General features: G+C 45.0%; 1 protein-coding gene across 1 annotated transcript in view; it reads right to left on the reverse strand.

Moving 5' to 3' along the window:
• The window catches only part of IRAK4 (interleukin 1 receptor associated kinase 4), a 149,925-nt gene that overhangs the window by 44,533 nt on the left and 87,824 nt on the right, over positions 1–17,568 (reverse strand). The window contains exons 6-7 of the mRNA XM_069628018.1: positions 16,700–16,764; positions 9,204–9,318 (exon numbers count right to left, since the gene is read on the reverse strand). Coding sequence (XP_069484119.1) covers positions 9,204–9,318; positions 16,700–16,764 — 180 coding nt within the window. The remainder of the gene's footprint in view (positions 1–9,203; positions 9,319–16,699; positions 16,765–17,568) is intronic.

Consider the following 17,568-nt stretch of genomic DNA (forward strand, 5'->3'; position numbering starts at 1 on the left):
AGGCCCAGCCCAACCCACGAGGGTAACCAGTGACGTCCTCCAACCACGGCAAACCACATCGCAGCAACACCTATAGTTAGTCGTCGGCACCCAATCCCCACAAACTTGTGCCCCCTATAGCATGTAGGTTCTTGTGACGCTATTTGTAAATATATACGCCTGTCTGCTATTGTCAGACAGAGCGCTCTCGGAGTTTGCAGAGTCCTTTGCATGCCCTACTCTGATTGATAAACTCCCATTTAAGCTCACCCGCACTTTGTCCTAGCCTTATTCCCATCTTGGGACAGTCCATTACTGTCTCTCATTGTGGGGAGGATAGTGCTATCTGGGAGACGCTCGCCTTCAGTAGGCTGGTCAGTCTGCTGGATGGCCCAGAGACACTTCCGAAGGCTTACGTGCAGGAGATGGTGAAGATGCCGAGAATAGTTGTTCCCACTATTCCAAGGGGTCGAAGTACCAGTACAGGCCTTCTCGTTCGATCAGAGGTAGAAAGGGTTTCACAAAGCGACAGCAGTGCAGAGGAGCAGTCCTTCAGCGGGTCACCAGCGATTCCTCGGTTCAGCCTCGTAGTTGCAGGATACTTGGCTCCTGTATTCCTTCGTTCGTGAGAACTCAGGAGATCGACATGGTATTGGTGTTTCCAGCCCCCTCTTATCCACGGTTCCCTTCGCGCCAAAACGGAGGGGATCCAATGGGAGATCTGCTCACAAAACACTCACACCATACATGGACCTATCATGAACCACAGAGGTCCCAGGCATTCACGACACACTAGACTCTCTGGCACCCAGGATGTGTATTGGGACCAGACATCCCAGCCCACATCCTGGAGCACACACAAGACATGTAGAAGCCTGCGAAAGCATCTGGGTTTCGCGGGAAAGTCCATGCCCAAATAAGGAAGGCCCCGGGTCGGCTCGACCTGGGGAAAGTGAAGGGGGCAAGATTGTCAGCGGACAGGACAAAGAGCCTCGTGGTCTGACCATTTTGGGAGCCAGGCCACCATTTTGGGCTAAGCACGAGAAACGTGCTTAAACGCCAAAAGGAGCTCAAAAACACCAAGAAACGATCGCTGCCACCAGTCCCGTCCATGATTCACTTACGCCGTTCATTAACACTCCAAAGAGAGTATCTAGGGCCTGTAGAAGACTAGAGACCAAAGAGAGTAGTAACTTAGCTCACAGTGCCCTCTTGTGTCATGTTGTGCGAAAGCTGCAACATGATAAAAGAACTACGGAAAACAACGTTTCCAGGTACTGACTGTCTTAAGGGCATGTCAGTTTCCCTGTAAGAATGGAGCGAAAGCCCAGAGGAGTGCGACAGGAGCCTGCACTTCTCTGGCAAAGTCTAGATCCTGGTGAAACAACAGCAAAAAGTTTAGGGGTTGCCACATGGAAGGAAAATTACCCACAATTAAGAAATCTTTCCTAACAGCCAGCAACCACAATCTCCTGGAGACCTGATGGTCAATTCCAGGTGCAAAGAATCTTCGAACAGGCATGGACATCGAGAACAATGTCCAGGAAACACGGCTTAAACTAAGTGCCGCAGCGATCAAAGACCTAACGCACAGATACAAAGGAGACGTCCAGAAGGCTGAAACCAAAGCAGTCAACTACCAACCACTGCTATTGGCATATACACGCCCAAAAACAACTTTGAAGACCACAGGTTTCATCAAAAAACACAATTAAAACAAAGGTTTGGTCGTGAGAAGACTTGAGTACAGAAGAGTCACGAGGACCATAAAAAAATGCCATCCAACTGCAGATGGCAACGCTATACTCAAAATCCTGAAATCAGAGTACAAAGCCTGGGTACGAGCCCACAGAAGCAAACTATATCAGTTGGATGCAGAAAACATCACCAAAGCGCTAATAATGAACACCGCCAGAGATTTGTGGTCCTTACTGAGAGCAATAGAATCCCCAGTGGAAAATTTGATAACAAACAATATCTCTCAGCTCACATGGGAAACACATTTTGCTGAAGTGTTCAAATCCGTCACACCTGAAAACATAGGGGAGCGTCAGCACAACAATGCAAAATGGATCAATCTCGAAGACATTCTGGAAGTCATCAAAAAAATAAAAAATTCACGAGCTCCCGGACCGGACGGGATCACCAACTTTGAACTAAAAGCGCACCCTAAAGAATGGGCTGCCTTGATCAGCGAAATCTTTCGACGCTGTGAAGAGTCGAGTTCAGTGCCTAAATCATGGACCACAGCAACGATAATTCCCATTTACAAAAAAGGGAGACATAAAGGACCCTCTGAACTTTCGGCCAATAGCGCTGCTCGACTGCATAGGCAAAGTCTTCGGTGCCCTACTCCTAAGGAAATTGCAATTAGCTGAAACAGCCCAAGCTTGAAATGACCATCTGCAATCAGGCTTTAAAAAAAACGCTGGGACAGCAGGTAACATACTAACATTCAGCATACTGAAAAGCAAAGCCCTACAACTTGGTCAACGTCTCTTTGTCGTATTCGTCGACTTCACACAAGCTTTCGACCGCATTTAGAGACACTGCCCTTGAACCAAATTGAGAGACTGGAACTGTCCGGAAGATATATTGGCTCCCATACAAGCCTTGCATCACAGCACCTCGATGAGGGTGCGTCTAAGCCACGAAGGAGACCCATCTGACGAAATTCCGATCACACAGGGAGTCACGCAGGGCTGCCCACTAGCCTCAGCACTATTCTTAGCCTATATAGGCGACCTTCAATAAAGCACAACCACCACGCGTGCCTCCGCACCAAAAATTGGAAACAACATGATGGAACGACTTCTTTACGCGGACGACCTCACATTATTCGACCAGACTCCAGTAGGCCTGCAACGGCAACTTAACGGTCTCCAACAGTACGCAAGTGAAAACATTTTGGAAATCAATAGAGGTAAAACCAAGGCCTTGATCCTGCAGAAAAAGAAAAAGAAAACTGAAAACCTAAAATGGTTTCTGGGAGATTCAAAAATCGAAATCATTCAGAACTTCAAGTACCTGGGGGTACAACTTGATAGCACAAAAAGTGAAATCACTATGCAAACAGAACTGTTCAAAAAAGATTTTAAAAACTTGCTGCTCAGGCCAAGACAATTGATCGTAAATTTGGGAAATTCTCACTACAACCAACAATCCATTTTTACAAAATGAAAGTGGTGCCTGCTGTAACATACGGCACTGAGGCCATGCCGACCATCCCAAAGAATATCTGGCCCAAACTGGAAGCCACATTCTGGAAATCAGTGCTCAAGCTCCCGAATTCTACCTCGGGAGTGGCAATACGATGTGAGCTGAGCCTCCAGTCCTTGGAGTGTACGGTGAGCTGCAATACACTAATGCTCTACAGGAAGTGCAGAATGGTCGACGGCAACGAAATCTACAAAATGATCAAGAGCGAGATGGACACGAGCAAATCTGCGATGTTAATAACTTGGCAAAAACAAAAAACCTTGCTCCTGGATGACATCGCCCTCTAACGAAGACGAGCTCATCCACAATCCATGCAGAATCCTGGAGATTGGGCAAATTCGACCGAATCAGCCGCGAAACAAAAGCTCACTTCTCATCTCCCTGGCAACACAAAAAAATTGAACGAGCTGCAAAATTTCATAAAGAAATTTCCAAATAAACATGCACGCGATCTGATACTAAGAGAACGCCTAAATCTTCTACCAATGAATGAAATCCTGTTCATAAGTGGTGTGTCATCAACAGCCAATTGTCGTTTCTGTCGAGACATCATGCCTCCACCACGAGAAACAATTCGACATCTCTTGATGGTTTGTCTCCCGACGCGCAAAATAAGACAACGGTACATCCCCCATGCATCAAGAGATGATCCACTGATGGAAGAACAAAGGTGGTGGTGTAGGCTCATAGGAGGTGACAAAACCAGTTGGCAAATAACCACAGCAAAATTACTAGAATACATTGCGACCAATCTACTAAAAGATAAGTAATGACACGATGGACATGCCGTCGCATAACTACAACAGCCAACAAGCCCAATTGACACAAACTCAAGTCAGCTAAGCATTGGGACAAGTTTTGAGACATTTATATTGTAAAAATCTTATTTTTGATTAAAACAATAATAAAGAGAAAATAAAAGGGAACATATCACTGCCGCAAGGCAACAAGCCCACTGGCTCTCTATAAAAGAATGTGTCATATTCAAAGCCCTGGAACAGACCCAAAAGTGCAACCACCTCACCACACCGGCCTAACTCTCACAACATATTCACCTTTCCACATTTGTGAGACCCCCTAGAATGCCTTACTCTTAACTTGCTCACTGTGCCCCTAATCAAAAGAGTCAGAGCAGGCCGCGCTAGCTTCCCGTACCTAGCATCCCTTCAATGGAATGCCCTCCCATCACCACTACGTGATGAGGAATCACACATGGCATTCCGAAAGCCGCTGAAAAACATGCTCTTCGCCTAACCGGCCTCCGCAAAAGACACAGCATGCCTGCACACCTACATATGATATAATACTGCAAATGTATTTTTAATCTATGCATAAAAATGTGTGTATAAATGTATAAATGAACATCATGCAAATGTATAGTCAACCTGTATCCCCCTCCCTGTAACTAATGCCCCTCAAGTAATAGCGCCACGATGCCCGAGGGCTGTTTGTGCGCTATATAAATGTAAAAATAAATAAATATCCTGCGTCCCTCCAACAGCAGCCGCAAACGCTATGCAACGCCCTTGTGTCATGATAATAGTGCACAACAGAGCAAGACGTAATGTCCATGCATCAACAAAATCACTTCTATGCACACACATCGCAGAAGGGACTCATTCAATGTATACCCACAAGTAGTTGTGTTTATTTGCTTCAAACAAAATAAGACTATTGTATTTTAAATGTAATCAATGAAAGGAGTTGAGACTTTAATAGATCGGCATGTTTTGTATTCAAATGTACATTTTGAAATACATCGACAGCTACCATTCTCACGGTTACGCCATCAGTATCCAAAAAACAGAGCTGCCACCGATAAGATTTTTTGGTATTCGAAATAAACTCAGCGACAAGAAACTGTCAGGCGAAACAATTATTTTCAAAATGTTTTAACAATTGATTTGCATCTTCTTGATTGTCATTTGGTTTAATCCATAAATGCTTTGGCTTTTCATGTTGCTATGTAAACTTTCAATCCAAGATCCAAGTATGCTCTTATACTTCCTTTGAAATCTTAAGGTTCCATATACTGATGGGAAAATGTTTGTGTTCACATTGGTGTTGAAGGGTGGGTGCTTAAAAGCACATGGCTTACATGTTAGCTGAAACCTTTGCAGCCAACACCAAATAAAATAAGCTTTAGTAGACTTGTATTCAAAATCATCTTAAAACATTCTTTGAATAGGCGTGCTGCTTTGGACAATGGCCAAACCAAAAGGGTACACCTGTTCTGCACAGTTGTCCCATATGATCGTCCCAATCATTCAATTGGATAGTGTTCAACTTACGTTGGGAATGGAGACTGTCCTGCGGAATACAATTGCCATGGCAGGTACAACATGAGGGGCACAAGTCTGTAATATTCAGCCATTAGCAATACATGTCTCATCATTTTCTCTGTATTGCCTGTACTGGTGCTCTTCAAACTGTGGATGGACACCCTACCGGGACCAAACTATTTCCCAGGGGTGGGTGCTACTGTGCTGCGGTGTCGAATCTATTTAAAAAAGGTATTACACATTGACTACTTTTAAAAGAAAATCTTGCTGGTTATAACTTGTATGGGGTGCCGCCAACACTAATTTTACTCAAAAGGTTGCCAATTAAAATAAAGTTAGGATAGTACTTCTCTGTACCAATACAGAGCTAATAATCTTTCCTGTTTTTGCTCTTCTGTACTATTTCCTAATTAGATTTTAAATAAATTATGTCAAATTTACAAGACATTGGCAGGCTCCATTTCCGAAGTGAGGTTTGCTTGCTGACAAGTATGAAAAGTTATTTCAGAGGAACACAAAATAGTCTATTTTTAATAATGGAACATTTATTTTAAGTACCTTGCAGGATAAAATATCTTGTTGAATGCGACACTCTCTAAAATTCTCCCAGATGCATTCGGGAGAGCATCATATTTACTACAAGAAAGCTTCAAGGACAACAGTATTTTAACATCTGCACTATATTGGCCTATACAAGCCCATGTTTTAGAAGTAAGCATTCGCCAATAAACCCAGAAACATGAATCTTCTAGAGTACCCTGAGAATACAAGATGTAACACATAGAGACAATCAATACAATGATCTTACTATATATTCTTATTTTCTGCATTTTATTGATTCAAATTAGTTTTTTTATTGTTTCATAATTAGATATAGATCGGTATAGAGAAGACAGATAGGGAAAAAGGGAGCGAGGGTAATGGTGTTGAGAGCGATAGAGGGAGGTAATGGAGATGAGGGATAGAGAGAAAGCGAGGGAAAGAGAAAGATGAGCTGTGAAGAAAAAATAGAGAGGTGGGATAGAGAGAGAAGAGGGGATGGAAAAGGGATAGAGAGAAGGGGAGAAAGAAACAAGCGAAAGACAACATAGGTTATAGGGCAAGATAAAAAGATGGGAGGAAAAGGAGGAGTCAGAAAGAGAATAAATACATAGGGCAGAGTCAGAGATAAAGAGGTAGTGTGAGGAACCTGAGGGCATCCTCACTTCTTTTCCCCCAGGATCCTCCTCTCGGGTGGCCTGGGAAAAGCCATCACTTTTGGATCTTGACCCTGGAGGTGGATATGCGAGGGAGGATTGCCTGGGTGGAGGGAACTTGGGGAGTGGGGAAGAGGATGTCCTTAGGTGAGACATGGTATACTAAATTCCCTTTCCAGAATGAACCCTCTATCCCTCAAGCCGCAAGGCCGTCAGCCCTTTAGCCCTTTCCCTTTTCTTACCTCCAAAATGTCCCCCAGAAACACCACCTCAACACTGGGATGGGAGCACACATCCTCATTTGGGTGAGATAACACCTATCTGTCTTATACTGTCGATGCAGACACACATCAGTCAAGTACCAAGACGAGGAGACAATACAGAGGTATGCACACTTCCATTAATAATTCAAATAGCCCCAAACACCGCTCTGGTACTGAGACGTAGAAGAGGGGTATGGAGGTCTAGAGGTGGAACAGCCAGGCATGTGCAGCTAATGGGTTTTGCTATAGTCAGGCAATTGAACTTAATGACCCACACCTGTGCTCATTTAACAATCCCAAAGTATATAAAAAGAATGGCCATACAGCAAAAGGAGAGCGAGAAACGGGCTGGAGAGAGAGGAGCTGGGGCACACAGGAACCGAGAGCCGTGCCAAGTGGGACACCAAGGCCAAAGCGGACCGGAAGAGGGTCTGGAAGTCCTGCCACCTCCTTGTCGGGTGCAAGCAGCAGGAGCTGTGCGGCGCGGAAGCACTCGAGCTGCTGTGAGGTATGAGGACAGCGAGAAGTTTGCTCTGTGGCTGCCGCAAGGGAATAGTGAAGCTAGCAAGCTGCTGGAAAGCACAAACAGCCGAAGGGAGCTGCCACATACAGCCGGTGAGTGGAAATAGGGAAACACTCATGCCAGGCTGCTCCGGGAACCTGAAACAAACACTTCTGAATACCGAACAAACTGAAAATTGTTATGAGTACTTTTGAATGCCAAAACAGGTACTTTTGAATACCAAACAAATTGAAAGACATTAGCACCTTTGAAACACGCACAGAGAAAAAGCAGGCTTTGCACCATGTTTTATGTGAATATATTCCCAATTTTAAAAAAAAAAACTTGTCTTTGACCTAGTCTATCCCAGACTAGACCACATTCTTCCTTGCTGCTTTGGTCTTCTTATAGCTCCACTCACCCTCTTTCCACCCCACTCCCCATCAGTCTTCACCGCCTCCTTGCCCATTGTTCTCTTTCTCCTCCTCCTTATATCTACTTTTGCTATTGTCACCTACAGTTCAGATCTCAGTCTACTTCATCACCCCGCTTCTTTCCGGACTGCCACAACGCGCCAAACCTCTTGGGTCTCTTTATGACCCAGTGGGTACACCTGCTGACTGGATAATTGCCTAATTCCCTTCAACTGGGGTTTCAGTGTAAGCGAGCCCTGCGATTTGGCGACTCGCTGCTGGAATATGAAACCACTAGTTTATTTCATTCCCTATGCATGCTGTGGTATGGTCTTGCAGTTCGAGGTTTGGAAACACTAGACTGCCATTTTAGATATTCATTTGCAGGCTGCCTGAGGTCTGCCTCTCCATTGCTACTGTTAATCCTGTTTTATTGCTTCGGTGAGTGTTTGCGTTCTTGCATGGCACTATACGCAAGTGCATGCAAACCGGGCACATGGGAAGTCGCACAAGACAGCATGCTGAATGCAGTTTGCCTTTTCTCAAACCAACCGGATATTTTACAGTAGATAACTTGGGGGTGGGGGGCACACTGCAGCAGTCCATAGAGTGAAGGCAGGTTGCAAGTTTCCTCTTTGTTTTGAAGTTCTCGCCTCCCAGATATAATGCTGTTCGGTCTAGTGGTAGCATGTCAATTGGGGTTTTAGGGAGGCCAGACCCATCATCCTAAAAGGCGGCATTTCAATAAGGGTGACAACTCCACTGTCATGACAGTGGGACATCCTATGAATGGGCAGATAGGTCAGTACCAGAGCATTCATCATTTGGAACCTTGGTGCCACACATTGCACTGGGCTCTGGTAGCCAATAGGAATGGTGCGACTTCCAATACCAGCCTTCCCGGTCCCCTATGGTTCTGCCATCTTTGGGTACAGAAGACCTGGCAGGTTTGAGGGATTCTCATGATGGCCGACTGTAGCATATGAGGGGTCTGGATGTAAAATTCCCCACCAAGGCTGGTGAGGAAATGGGGTGCCTTGGGGATCTTCCATATACCCCTCGGGGGAACTGCATCATAGAATGGGTGGTGGCTCCAGGTCCCCAGGGTCACCCCAGTCCATCACCAAGCCTCCACCATAGGACTTCATCAAAGATCACAAGGCAACAGAAGGTCACAACAAAATATTAAGGCATGTTAAACAGAATAAACTAACAGATATGTTCTTGAGATTTATAATCATCTTCAATAAAAGGTTAAACAATAAATAAATAGGCCGTTGGCTGTATAGTGACCTACTCAGGATTTTAATTCTATCCCAGGTGGAGCACAACATTAAAATTGTACCTACCAAGCATGCTAATCTGTCCAGAAGAGATCCATTGGACATGAACATGTACACCAAGCAATGATGGTCACCATCACTGGAGAATCCAATCAATTCCACAAGGTTCTCGTGTCGGCACCTGTTGAAAAACAAACATTACATGTAGCCGATGCCTCCTATAAATGAATAGGATTTGCTTAACTAGTTAGTTAACGTTCATATGTGCCGACTGTTACTATGTGGGTGGGGGTGTATTCAACCTGGCTTGTGGTCAAAATAGTTTCTAGCATTTGATATAACTTGTAGCACCCCACCTCAGCCGTACATGAAAAGGATGGTGGTTACCAAAAGAAAAGACCACTGCATTACACACTTACTAGAGCACACTATTGGTGTTGAGTTGTATGGAATAAATCATGTTTGCATGGACCCCTTTTTGAAAAGTGCACCGTAACCTGCTAGCTCATTTCACACAAAAGAAGTCCCCTCTGCCTGCATGCACACTATGTAAGACTTACTCCTTCACCTCCTGAAAAAAATAAGCATCTCTCATCCCCATTCTCCCAGAATATTACCACTGCATCACTATCCTCACTGACTCATGGAATGCTTGGTCACTACCCAACATCACCACAAACCACCTACTGAACCTCATCCCCTCTAAATATATCAACCTGGGCACAGCACTGAAAATGCTACACTTCACATTCTTGCAATCCACATCATTATAGATGAAGCACACAGCACACTACTTATTCTCCTCAAAATCTCTGCAGATTTCGACACCATCAACCACACCATTCTACTTAACATCCTATCCCACAGTATGAAACTTACCAGGCACCGTCCTCGACTTATACACCTCCTTCATTACTGACAGGACACCCTTTTGCCTCCATGCCCCCTTTTTGATCCAACCCCACCCTGGTCAAGTACGGCTGCACACTTTCTCCACTCCTCTTCAACCTATATGTTGAACCCCTCGGACAGACCCTTATCAAACACAAATGTCTATTTCCACCAATACGCACATGACTGTAAAGATGGATTTCTAAACTCTGACCTGGTGGGCAGAAGTTTAGGAGACCACCCTCGGTTTAGTGAAACAGGGGAACCTTCTGGAAAAGCCAAAACAATGTAGGCATCTTGGCAGGCAGTCAATACTTGGGGGTGAGAGTGACTGAAAGCCCACAATCAGCACACACAGCAACGAACCACAAACTACTCTTAGACAAGTGTATATGAAAAATATCTATATATTTGTCGTCGGCCAGACCAAATGGACTCAGGTAACTTTGGCAAGGAGTAAAACGATGATCACACAAATCCTTAAACTATACAGTACATATACATTTCATTTCTTAGTGCAATTCAGTTACAGGCTACAACCGGTGAACAAAGGGGTGACGTTTAGTACACAAATGGCAATAGGTTATTCTTCAGGGTTTGTTCCCTAATGTTCGTGTCCAACCCTAAGAAGAGGAGAGCCTTGTGCTCAACAGTACAGTTGTGCGTAAAAACACATGATCGTGCAGATGAACAACACAGCGAGTCTTCTTTGCAGGGCTGTAGCAAGTCAGGAAGGGGATTGAGGTGATGAAGAATAAGTTCACACTATTAGAGTAGCCCCTGCCCTTGGCGGCAAAAAGTGGTGAGAATAGCCAGTGAGCGCAGGCTAACCCAGCCAAATTCCAATAACGTTAAGGGATACTTGTGCGTAAAAACGATTGGCTGTGCCAGGGGGCCACCAGTAAGTTATGCAAGTATTCACCGACCCTTGCAACAGTCCAGACCAAACGTCACCAGTTTTGTCAAGGTCGCTAGTAGGATCGAGTCCTGCAGTTTCGTGGCGCTCTGGCTCTCAGCGGCTGCACGGGAGAACGATCGTCCGTGATGGGATATGTTGCCTTTTCTCAGCTTTCGAAGGAGGTATGAAGAAAATTCCAGTGCAGCTGGCTTCACAGGGCACAGGAGAGTAGGCCAGCAGTTGAACAATAGAAGACCATCACCACCAAGTAGTGACACAGGAATCGGGGATGTGGGCTGTGTTACACCCTCTCTTAATTCGGGACCCAGAGGAGCTAGGCCGGCGAAATGTGGAGGGGGAATGCACGGGACCACAAGCAATCGATGCCCCAAGTCTCGGGTCTGCACTCGAGACGGCAGCGGAGCTGCGGGATACCCTGAGGTAGAGCTGCGCACTTCACTGGATGGCCCAAGAACACTTCCAAAGGGGCTTGTTCGGTGGGTAAGCAGGGGGCACCGAGAGTAGTTGTTCCCACTACTCCAAAGAGATGAAGCACCTTGGCAGGCCTTCTTGATAGAGGAACAAAGCAGGGGTCCGACGGGACAGCAGAATGCAAAGGGTCCAAAACCTTCCAAAGCATCTCTGGTATTATTACAAGTCTGTTTCTTCATGTAGGAGACTTGGATCCTTCTGTAGTTGAGAACACAGTTGATTGACGTGGAATGGCTGCAGAGCCCCTTCTCCTATCCAAGATTAGCTTTGCGCCAAAATCGAGGACTTCCAATAGAAGATCTGCTCTCTTGCAGGCATCCCAGAAGTGGACTAATCACAGCCCACGGTGGTCTCAGTTATTCAGGCACTGCAGACATCCTGACACCAGCAGTGTGGATTGGAACTAGACAGTTCCAGCCCTCTTCCTGGGCAGACATACGTGACAGGCAGAAGCTTGCGAAAGATCGGGTTTCACTGGAGGCTGCATGCCCAAATAAGGAAAACTCGGGTTACTCAACCTGGGTGAAGGCAAGGGACAAAATGGCCATGGGACAGAACAAAATACTTTGAGGATCAGCCATTTTCGGACCTGGCAACAGCCCTGAGTCAAACAGAGTAAACGCGGTTTAACTCGATAAAAAGAAGTAAACCATTGTAAAAAGTAACTGCCCGCCACCAGCTCGTCCCAGTGGCGAATAACTGCCATGGACAGCAGCTATTAATGGCAAACTTATATAGGGCGATTTAGAGCATAACCCTGTCCATACCCCCTTTGGGCAGTTTGCATTACCTCTCAGAAAGATGAAGACTCCATAGGGTGAGTGAATTTGACAGAAAGAGTTTGAACTTCTTAAGGAGCAATATAGTTGTGGAGAGAGAGTGAATGATAATGGTTTCTATGTATATATTATATATCCTACATAGATGGAGTTGTGAATTCCGAATTTGACTATAATACAGATACAGACTCGAGAAGAAACACTCAAAACATTTGATCTGAGAGGTAATGCAAACCGCTCAAAGGGGGAATGGACTGGGTTATGCTCTAAATTGCCCATATAAGTTTTCTATTAATAGCTACTTTCCATGTTGGTTCTTTTGCAGTTTTGGAGACCCGCACATGTTTCGGGAGAAGGAAAGAGACCCTTCACATGGTCCAGAAAATATGTGTAACTAATAAACTGGTGTTGAAAAGGTTTTAAGTGAAGGTAATCTGTGACAGAAAAAACGCTCCTGAGGTAAGTTCACCATTCAAAGGATACAGGAACAGAAACATGTTGAGCGATAGTCCCTAGACAATTCTTTGTGCCAAGTATCCATTTATAAGAAACTTGATCCATCACTTGGAATAGACAAAGGAGAAATATAAGAACATTATAGTCATGAAAGCACTTGTAATCACTGTGTTTTTAAAGTCGTTAATAATATTGTGTATACATGTCATGAATCGATGTCAATCTTGTGTTGCACATTATTTTTGGAATAAGAAAGTTTCTCACTGCTAATTTCAGAAACCGGTGTGCTCTGCAATATTGTCTCCCCCTCCCCCTCTCCGCCCCCCGCCCCCAACAGCCTGACCCCTTGTTTTGGTTTCGTTTTATTTTGTAAACTCCCTTTCTACAATGACATCAGAATATAGCAGTAACCGTACTGCAGCGGTGGACCTCTGCAAAAATGACTAACCCGAGTGTTTCTTTAACACTACCGCTTCGATAATATGCTACTGGGAAACTAGCACTCCCCTTGTAGCTTTCCAACAAAGTGTGCTTACATAGTTGTTTGCATTGTAATATTCTAATGGCTTCGCAAGAATATTTACAAAGGTAGCATTGTCTGACTAATTGAAGTCAGCATTGTTTTTTTCCCCAGACTGTGGCTACTCACAAGTCACGCATAGATGAGGGCTGTTTGAACAGTCACTTGTGCTATTGAGCTTTATGGTTTCACCACACAAGCAGGAGTTGCTTACTTCCAGTATAAAATACATAAATAAATAGCAAACACTTTTTAACTTAAAGGACCTCTATTTAGCCAGAACCTTACTGGTGTTGGTCTTAATGAGCACCTTTGCCCTGCGAGCACTATATACTCGGTGAGCATTTTGCCAGCATGTGTGTGAATGCACGGCATATGTTCTCTTTTAATATAATTACAGCAAACAGTTGGCTTGTTTTAACAGACACCGCATAGCACTGTTATTTAGGAAATAAATACAAGTCTCTGTAACAATGACTATTGCAAAAGAAGATGGCAGATGCGTCTACATTTAGACCAGTGGTCTGATACTGTGTAATCCTAATATTTGAAACACCACACAATGTTCTTTCTATTTGTTGGTCTTTGCACATTATTTTAGGCGTCGTCCTTTATTAATGCACAAAGTAGCAACATATCTTAGACGAGCTAAATATGGCTCCAGTGCGAAAGCTTAAACGTTTGGAACTCTTCTAGCACAAGGGTTTAACCCCGAGGATAGTGGCAGTATTTTTCAACAGCACAGTGTCTGAAACAATCCTTTCTTTAGAAGTCGAAGGCACGCGACTCGCTTCATCATGTTTTCCAAGGGATCAAATAAAACAGTTCCCTCTGGATTGCAAAGTGCAACATTTTAATGGCACGTTATCTTTAAATATTGAAGTAATAGCCGTGGACGTTTGATCGTAATAGGATTAGCTAAATGCAAGATGAGTTCTCTCAAACCTTGCTAATCCCATTCCTAACCAAACAGTAAGAGGTCAAGTAAATGTATTTTTCTAACAGTTCCAGGTTGGTTCAGATGAAGAAAGGTCGTCACCCCTACATGTTCAACTGAGTGGGGGCTTCATGGAATTTATTTTTCTACACCACCCCCTATGCACAGAGCATTACAAAACATCACAGCAATCCATGGGAAATACGTGGCATGTGTTGATTGCTTCCAATGTATTGGCTTATGTTTTTTGAAGTACGTCTATAGATTTGCATTTTCGTAATATCAAACTGGCAATTGGAGTATGAAATGGAACAGTTGAGTTGTCGTTTAGCTATTAAGTGTGTTTTTGGGGAGCCTTAGTCATGGTGAATGAACACTATTAGGCCAAGACTTCTGGAGACTCTCCAGCAATATTAAGCAGCACCAACATATTCTCCTGGGAAGAAAGTGATGAAATCATGGTGTAAGATGGCGATTCGCATGGGCAGTGTCCCCAGACAAGCCAAAGAAACCCCTAGCTAAATAAAGCCCAAGATAAAGCAAGGGGTTCCTTCGGGATCCAGACAGAGGGCTAGGGGTGATCAGGACTGGAACGCTTGTCACAATGTGCGGCCGGGTCCCTGCAGGACTTGGCTGAAACCATAAAGTCCATTACCAGAGAGAATCCCTGCGTGCTTCCCCGCTAGCTTTGCACCTTATAAATCTCATGCAAAGGACAATGCCATCAGCATCCTTCATTTCTTACTGACCTACAGATATGATGCAGACCGCCACATTACGTCATGCAAAACATGCTTTGCTACTATGCCTACTTTATGCAGAGGGATGTCTACCCTGGTGTTTTCCCTTCACTTTTCCTGCACTGGTCCGTCATGCAGCCCCCCTTACAAAGCACTAGCACTGTCACAGATCTTTTCACCCGTTTCTCCTTCTCTGCTATCCATGCTTGCCCAGTGTCAAGCTATGGAAGGCAGGTGTGTGGCATCTCTGAATGCCCCTTCCCCTGCCGGTCATCTCTGCCACTTGTCTCTCACACCACCTTCCTCTTGCTGGGGTCTGAAATGCGGCCCCCAGCCTGGAAATGTCCCCAGACCACCTCCAATTCATACCTGTCCCACCCTGCACCCCCAGCATCATCCCTTGTCAGATCTAATGGGCGGTCCTTGGACTAAGCTGTGAATGTCCAGGGGCTCCGTCCCCTCACTACAAGCCGTTCTGTGCCTACCCACTCCCCATTCTCTTGCCAGGATCTGGAATGATGCCCTCATACTTAGCTAGGAATGTCCTGCACTCCTTCCCCTATCAGCGCTTTGAAGCAAGCTTGTCTTCAATGTATAGTCCTACAAACCCCCAATAAAGGGTGCCCCTCACTGCTGTCAACACTGCCGCTCGGACTTCATCTACTTTCATTAAACGCCATCTACCTACTGCCATTCAGTTTTACAATTTGGGGTTGAATGACCGAGGTAAAAATGTTCGAGGGAGAAATGACCGAAAGTTATCTGTTCAAAATAAACTTAATTCTTTTCTCCCCTAAATATTTCACACTTGGCCAAACCCCCGCCCACAGCCCCACCCACACCCCCACACCCCCACCCCTCTACTTTCCGACAAGCTGTGTCCCTGCAACGCCTGTTCCCGATCACGAAAGTGAAAACCGCCGCAGGGTCCTTTCCTCCCCCGCAACTCCTGCTCGCAGTATAGTGAGCGGGGGACAACCCCCGCAGCCTTTTTTTTTGGGATGGCTGCAGGGGACACCCCCTCAATCCCAGCTCAGAATATAGTGAGCAAGTGCACGAGGAACACCCTCGCAGCCCCCAGCACCGAAAGTGTGATCTGGTCGAACATTTCGGCCAAATCACGCATTCAGAAAAAAATTTCGGAACATTTTGGCCTAAACGAGTTTGACATTACTTCTGACATTTCTAAGGATGCTATAACCCCTTATTAAGGTGTATTTGTCTGGCTGTTGCTGCAATCTATCCGATTAACAAAAGGATTGCGTCTCATCATCATCAGAACACATACTGTCAACCATAATTTGTATTTAACCTGATTTGGTTTCATGTGGAGTACCACGTTGCTGGAAACATGTTACTTAGGGTAAAAGTGGCTCCGAACACTGTCTCACCATCGGTGCCACAATCCTGCCAGATTGTGTTGTACAGAGATTGGATAAAACACCGTTTGCTCCAAATGTACTTCTTATAGCGAAACTGGGCCTGCAAAGAGATTTCCTTTGAACTGCATGCAAGGGAAGAGAGGCCACGCAGTACTTTTAAGCCACTTTTCTAATCTGCCCTAATCTTAAAGTACAGTTCTGTTGATGACATTACAGTCTGTTCGTGTAGTCAAAGCAGAACAGCTGACAGTTATGTTGAAAACCAAACAGTTTGAAAGCACCAAAGGAGCACCACTTTAGCATAATCAGGCTAAGTGGTTCAAAAGATAGTTACAGGTCACACTTTATGAAACGCGTTCCCCGTTCAGGTTTGCAACATTTGCCATCCCATTTAGGACGAGCATAAGCCACATCAAAGCACACTTAGAGTCAGCCATAAGCAAAGTGTTTCGTAAACATGTACTTACATAGTCAATGTTTGTATTTCCTGATCAAATTGGACTTTAAGCTCTTGGATACTAACATCGACCATCTAGAAAAATAATAAAGCATATTTAGCGTAAATGCCATTTCTTCCTTACATTTTCCCAGCCATACGTCTAATTGTTCAAGCAAACAAATACCAGGAGCTTTGATTGTGATGAATGCAATGAAATAGATGCAGAGCTCGTGCTCGAGGAAGCACATCATTTAGTATTACAACAGGGAATGGCACTAAACGAAGACAGAAGACCTGGAACCATTTTGAGCTCTCAAATAGGTTTAATATGGTTTGCTATGCAGCAAAGATAACTAGATAGTTTTGATTAGCAGAAGGGAGGCGAGGAGGAGGAGTTTGCAGATCTTCCTGCAAGAAACGTGGACGAGAATCCTGCATCCACAGCAGCAACCTCCCATGGTGGGGGGGGGGTCCAATTTTCCATCCACGGTGGACTGCTCACAGAGAGAGACCATAGAGAAGAATGCCCCCCCCCCCAGGGTCGGCAACAAGGCCCGCTCCTATTTATGCTAGGTTTTGAAGAGAGAACCCATACACATCCATAATGTTTACTTACAAATGCCGAAGTTCCCTCTTCATTTGGGCCTAAGTCAGGCGCCCAACCCCATGCCAGAGTATAGTGGGTATTCTGTAACCCAAGAAAGCCTGCCCTAATGAGCCTATGTCAGAGCCCCATTCTACCTGGAGGCGGTACAGCGTGGAAGTCATGAGTCACTCTGCTAGTCCATGCCTTTGCTCTGAGCCCGATGAGCCCAGGCGCGGACTGGCCTATAGGGCAATAGGCCCATAGCCGAACCACAAATGCTAAATGCTGCCGTGGGCCAGTTTATATGGTGA

Source organism: Ambystoma mexicanum, chromosome 12 (assembly GCF_040938575.1).
Source record: "Ambystoma mexicanum isolate Mex_15411 chromosome 12, UKY_AmexF1_1, whole genome shotgun sequence".
NCBI classification, from domain to species: Eukaryota; Metazoa; Chordata; class Amphibia; order Caudata; family Ambystomatidae; genus Ambystoma; species Ambystoma mexicanum.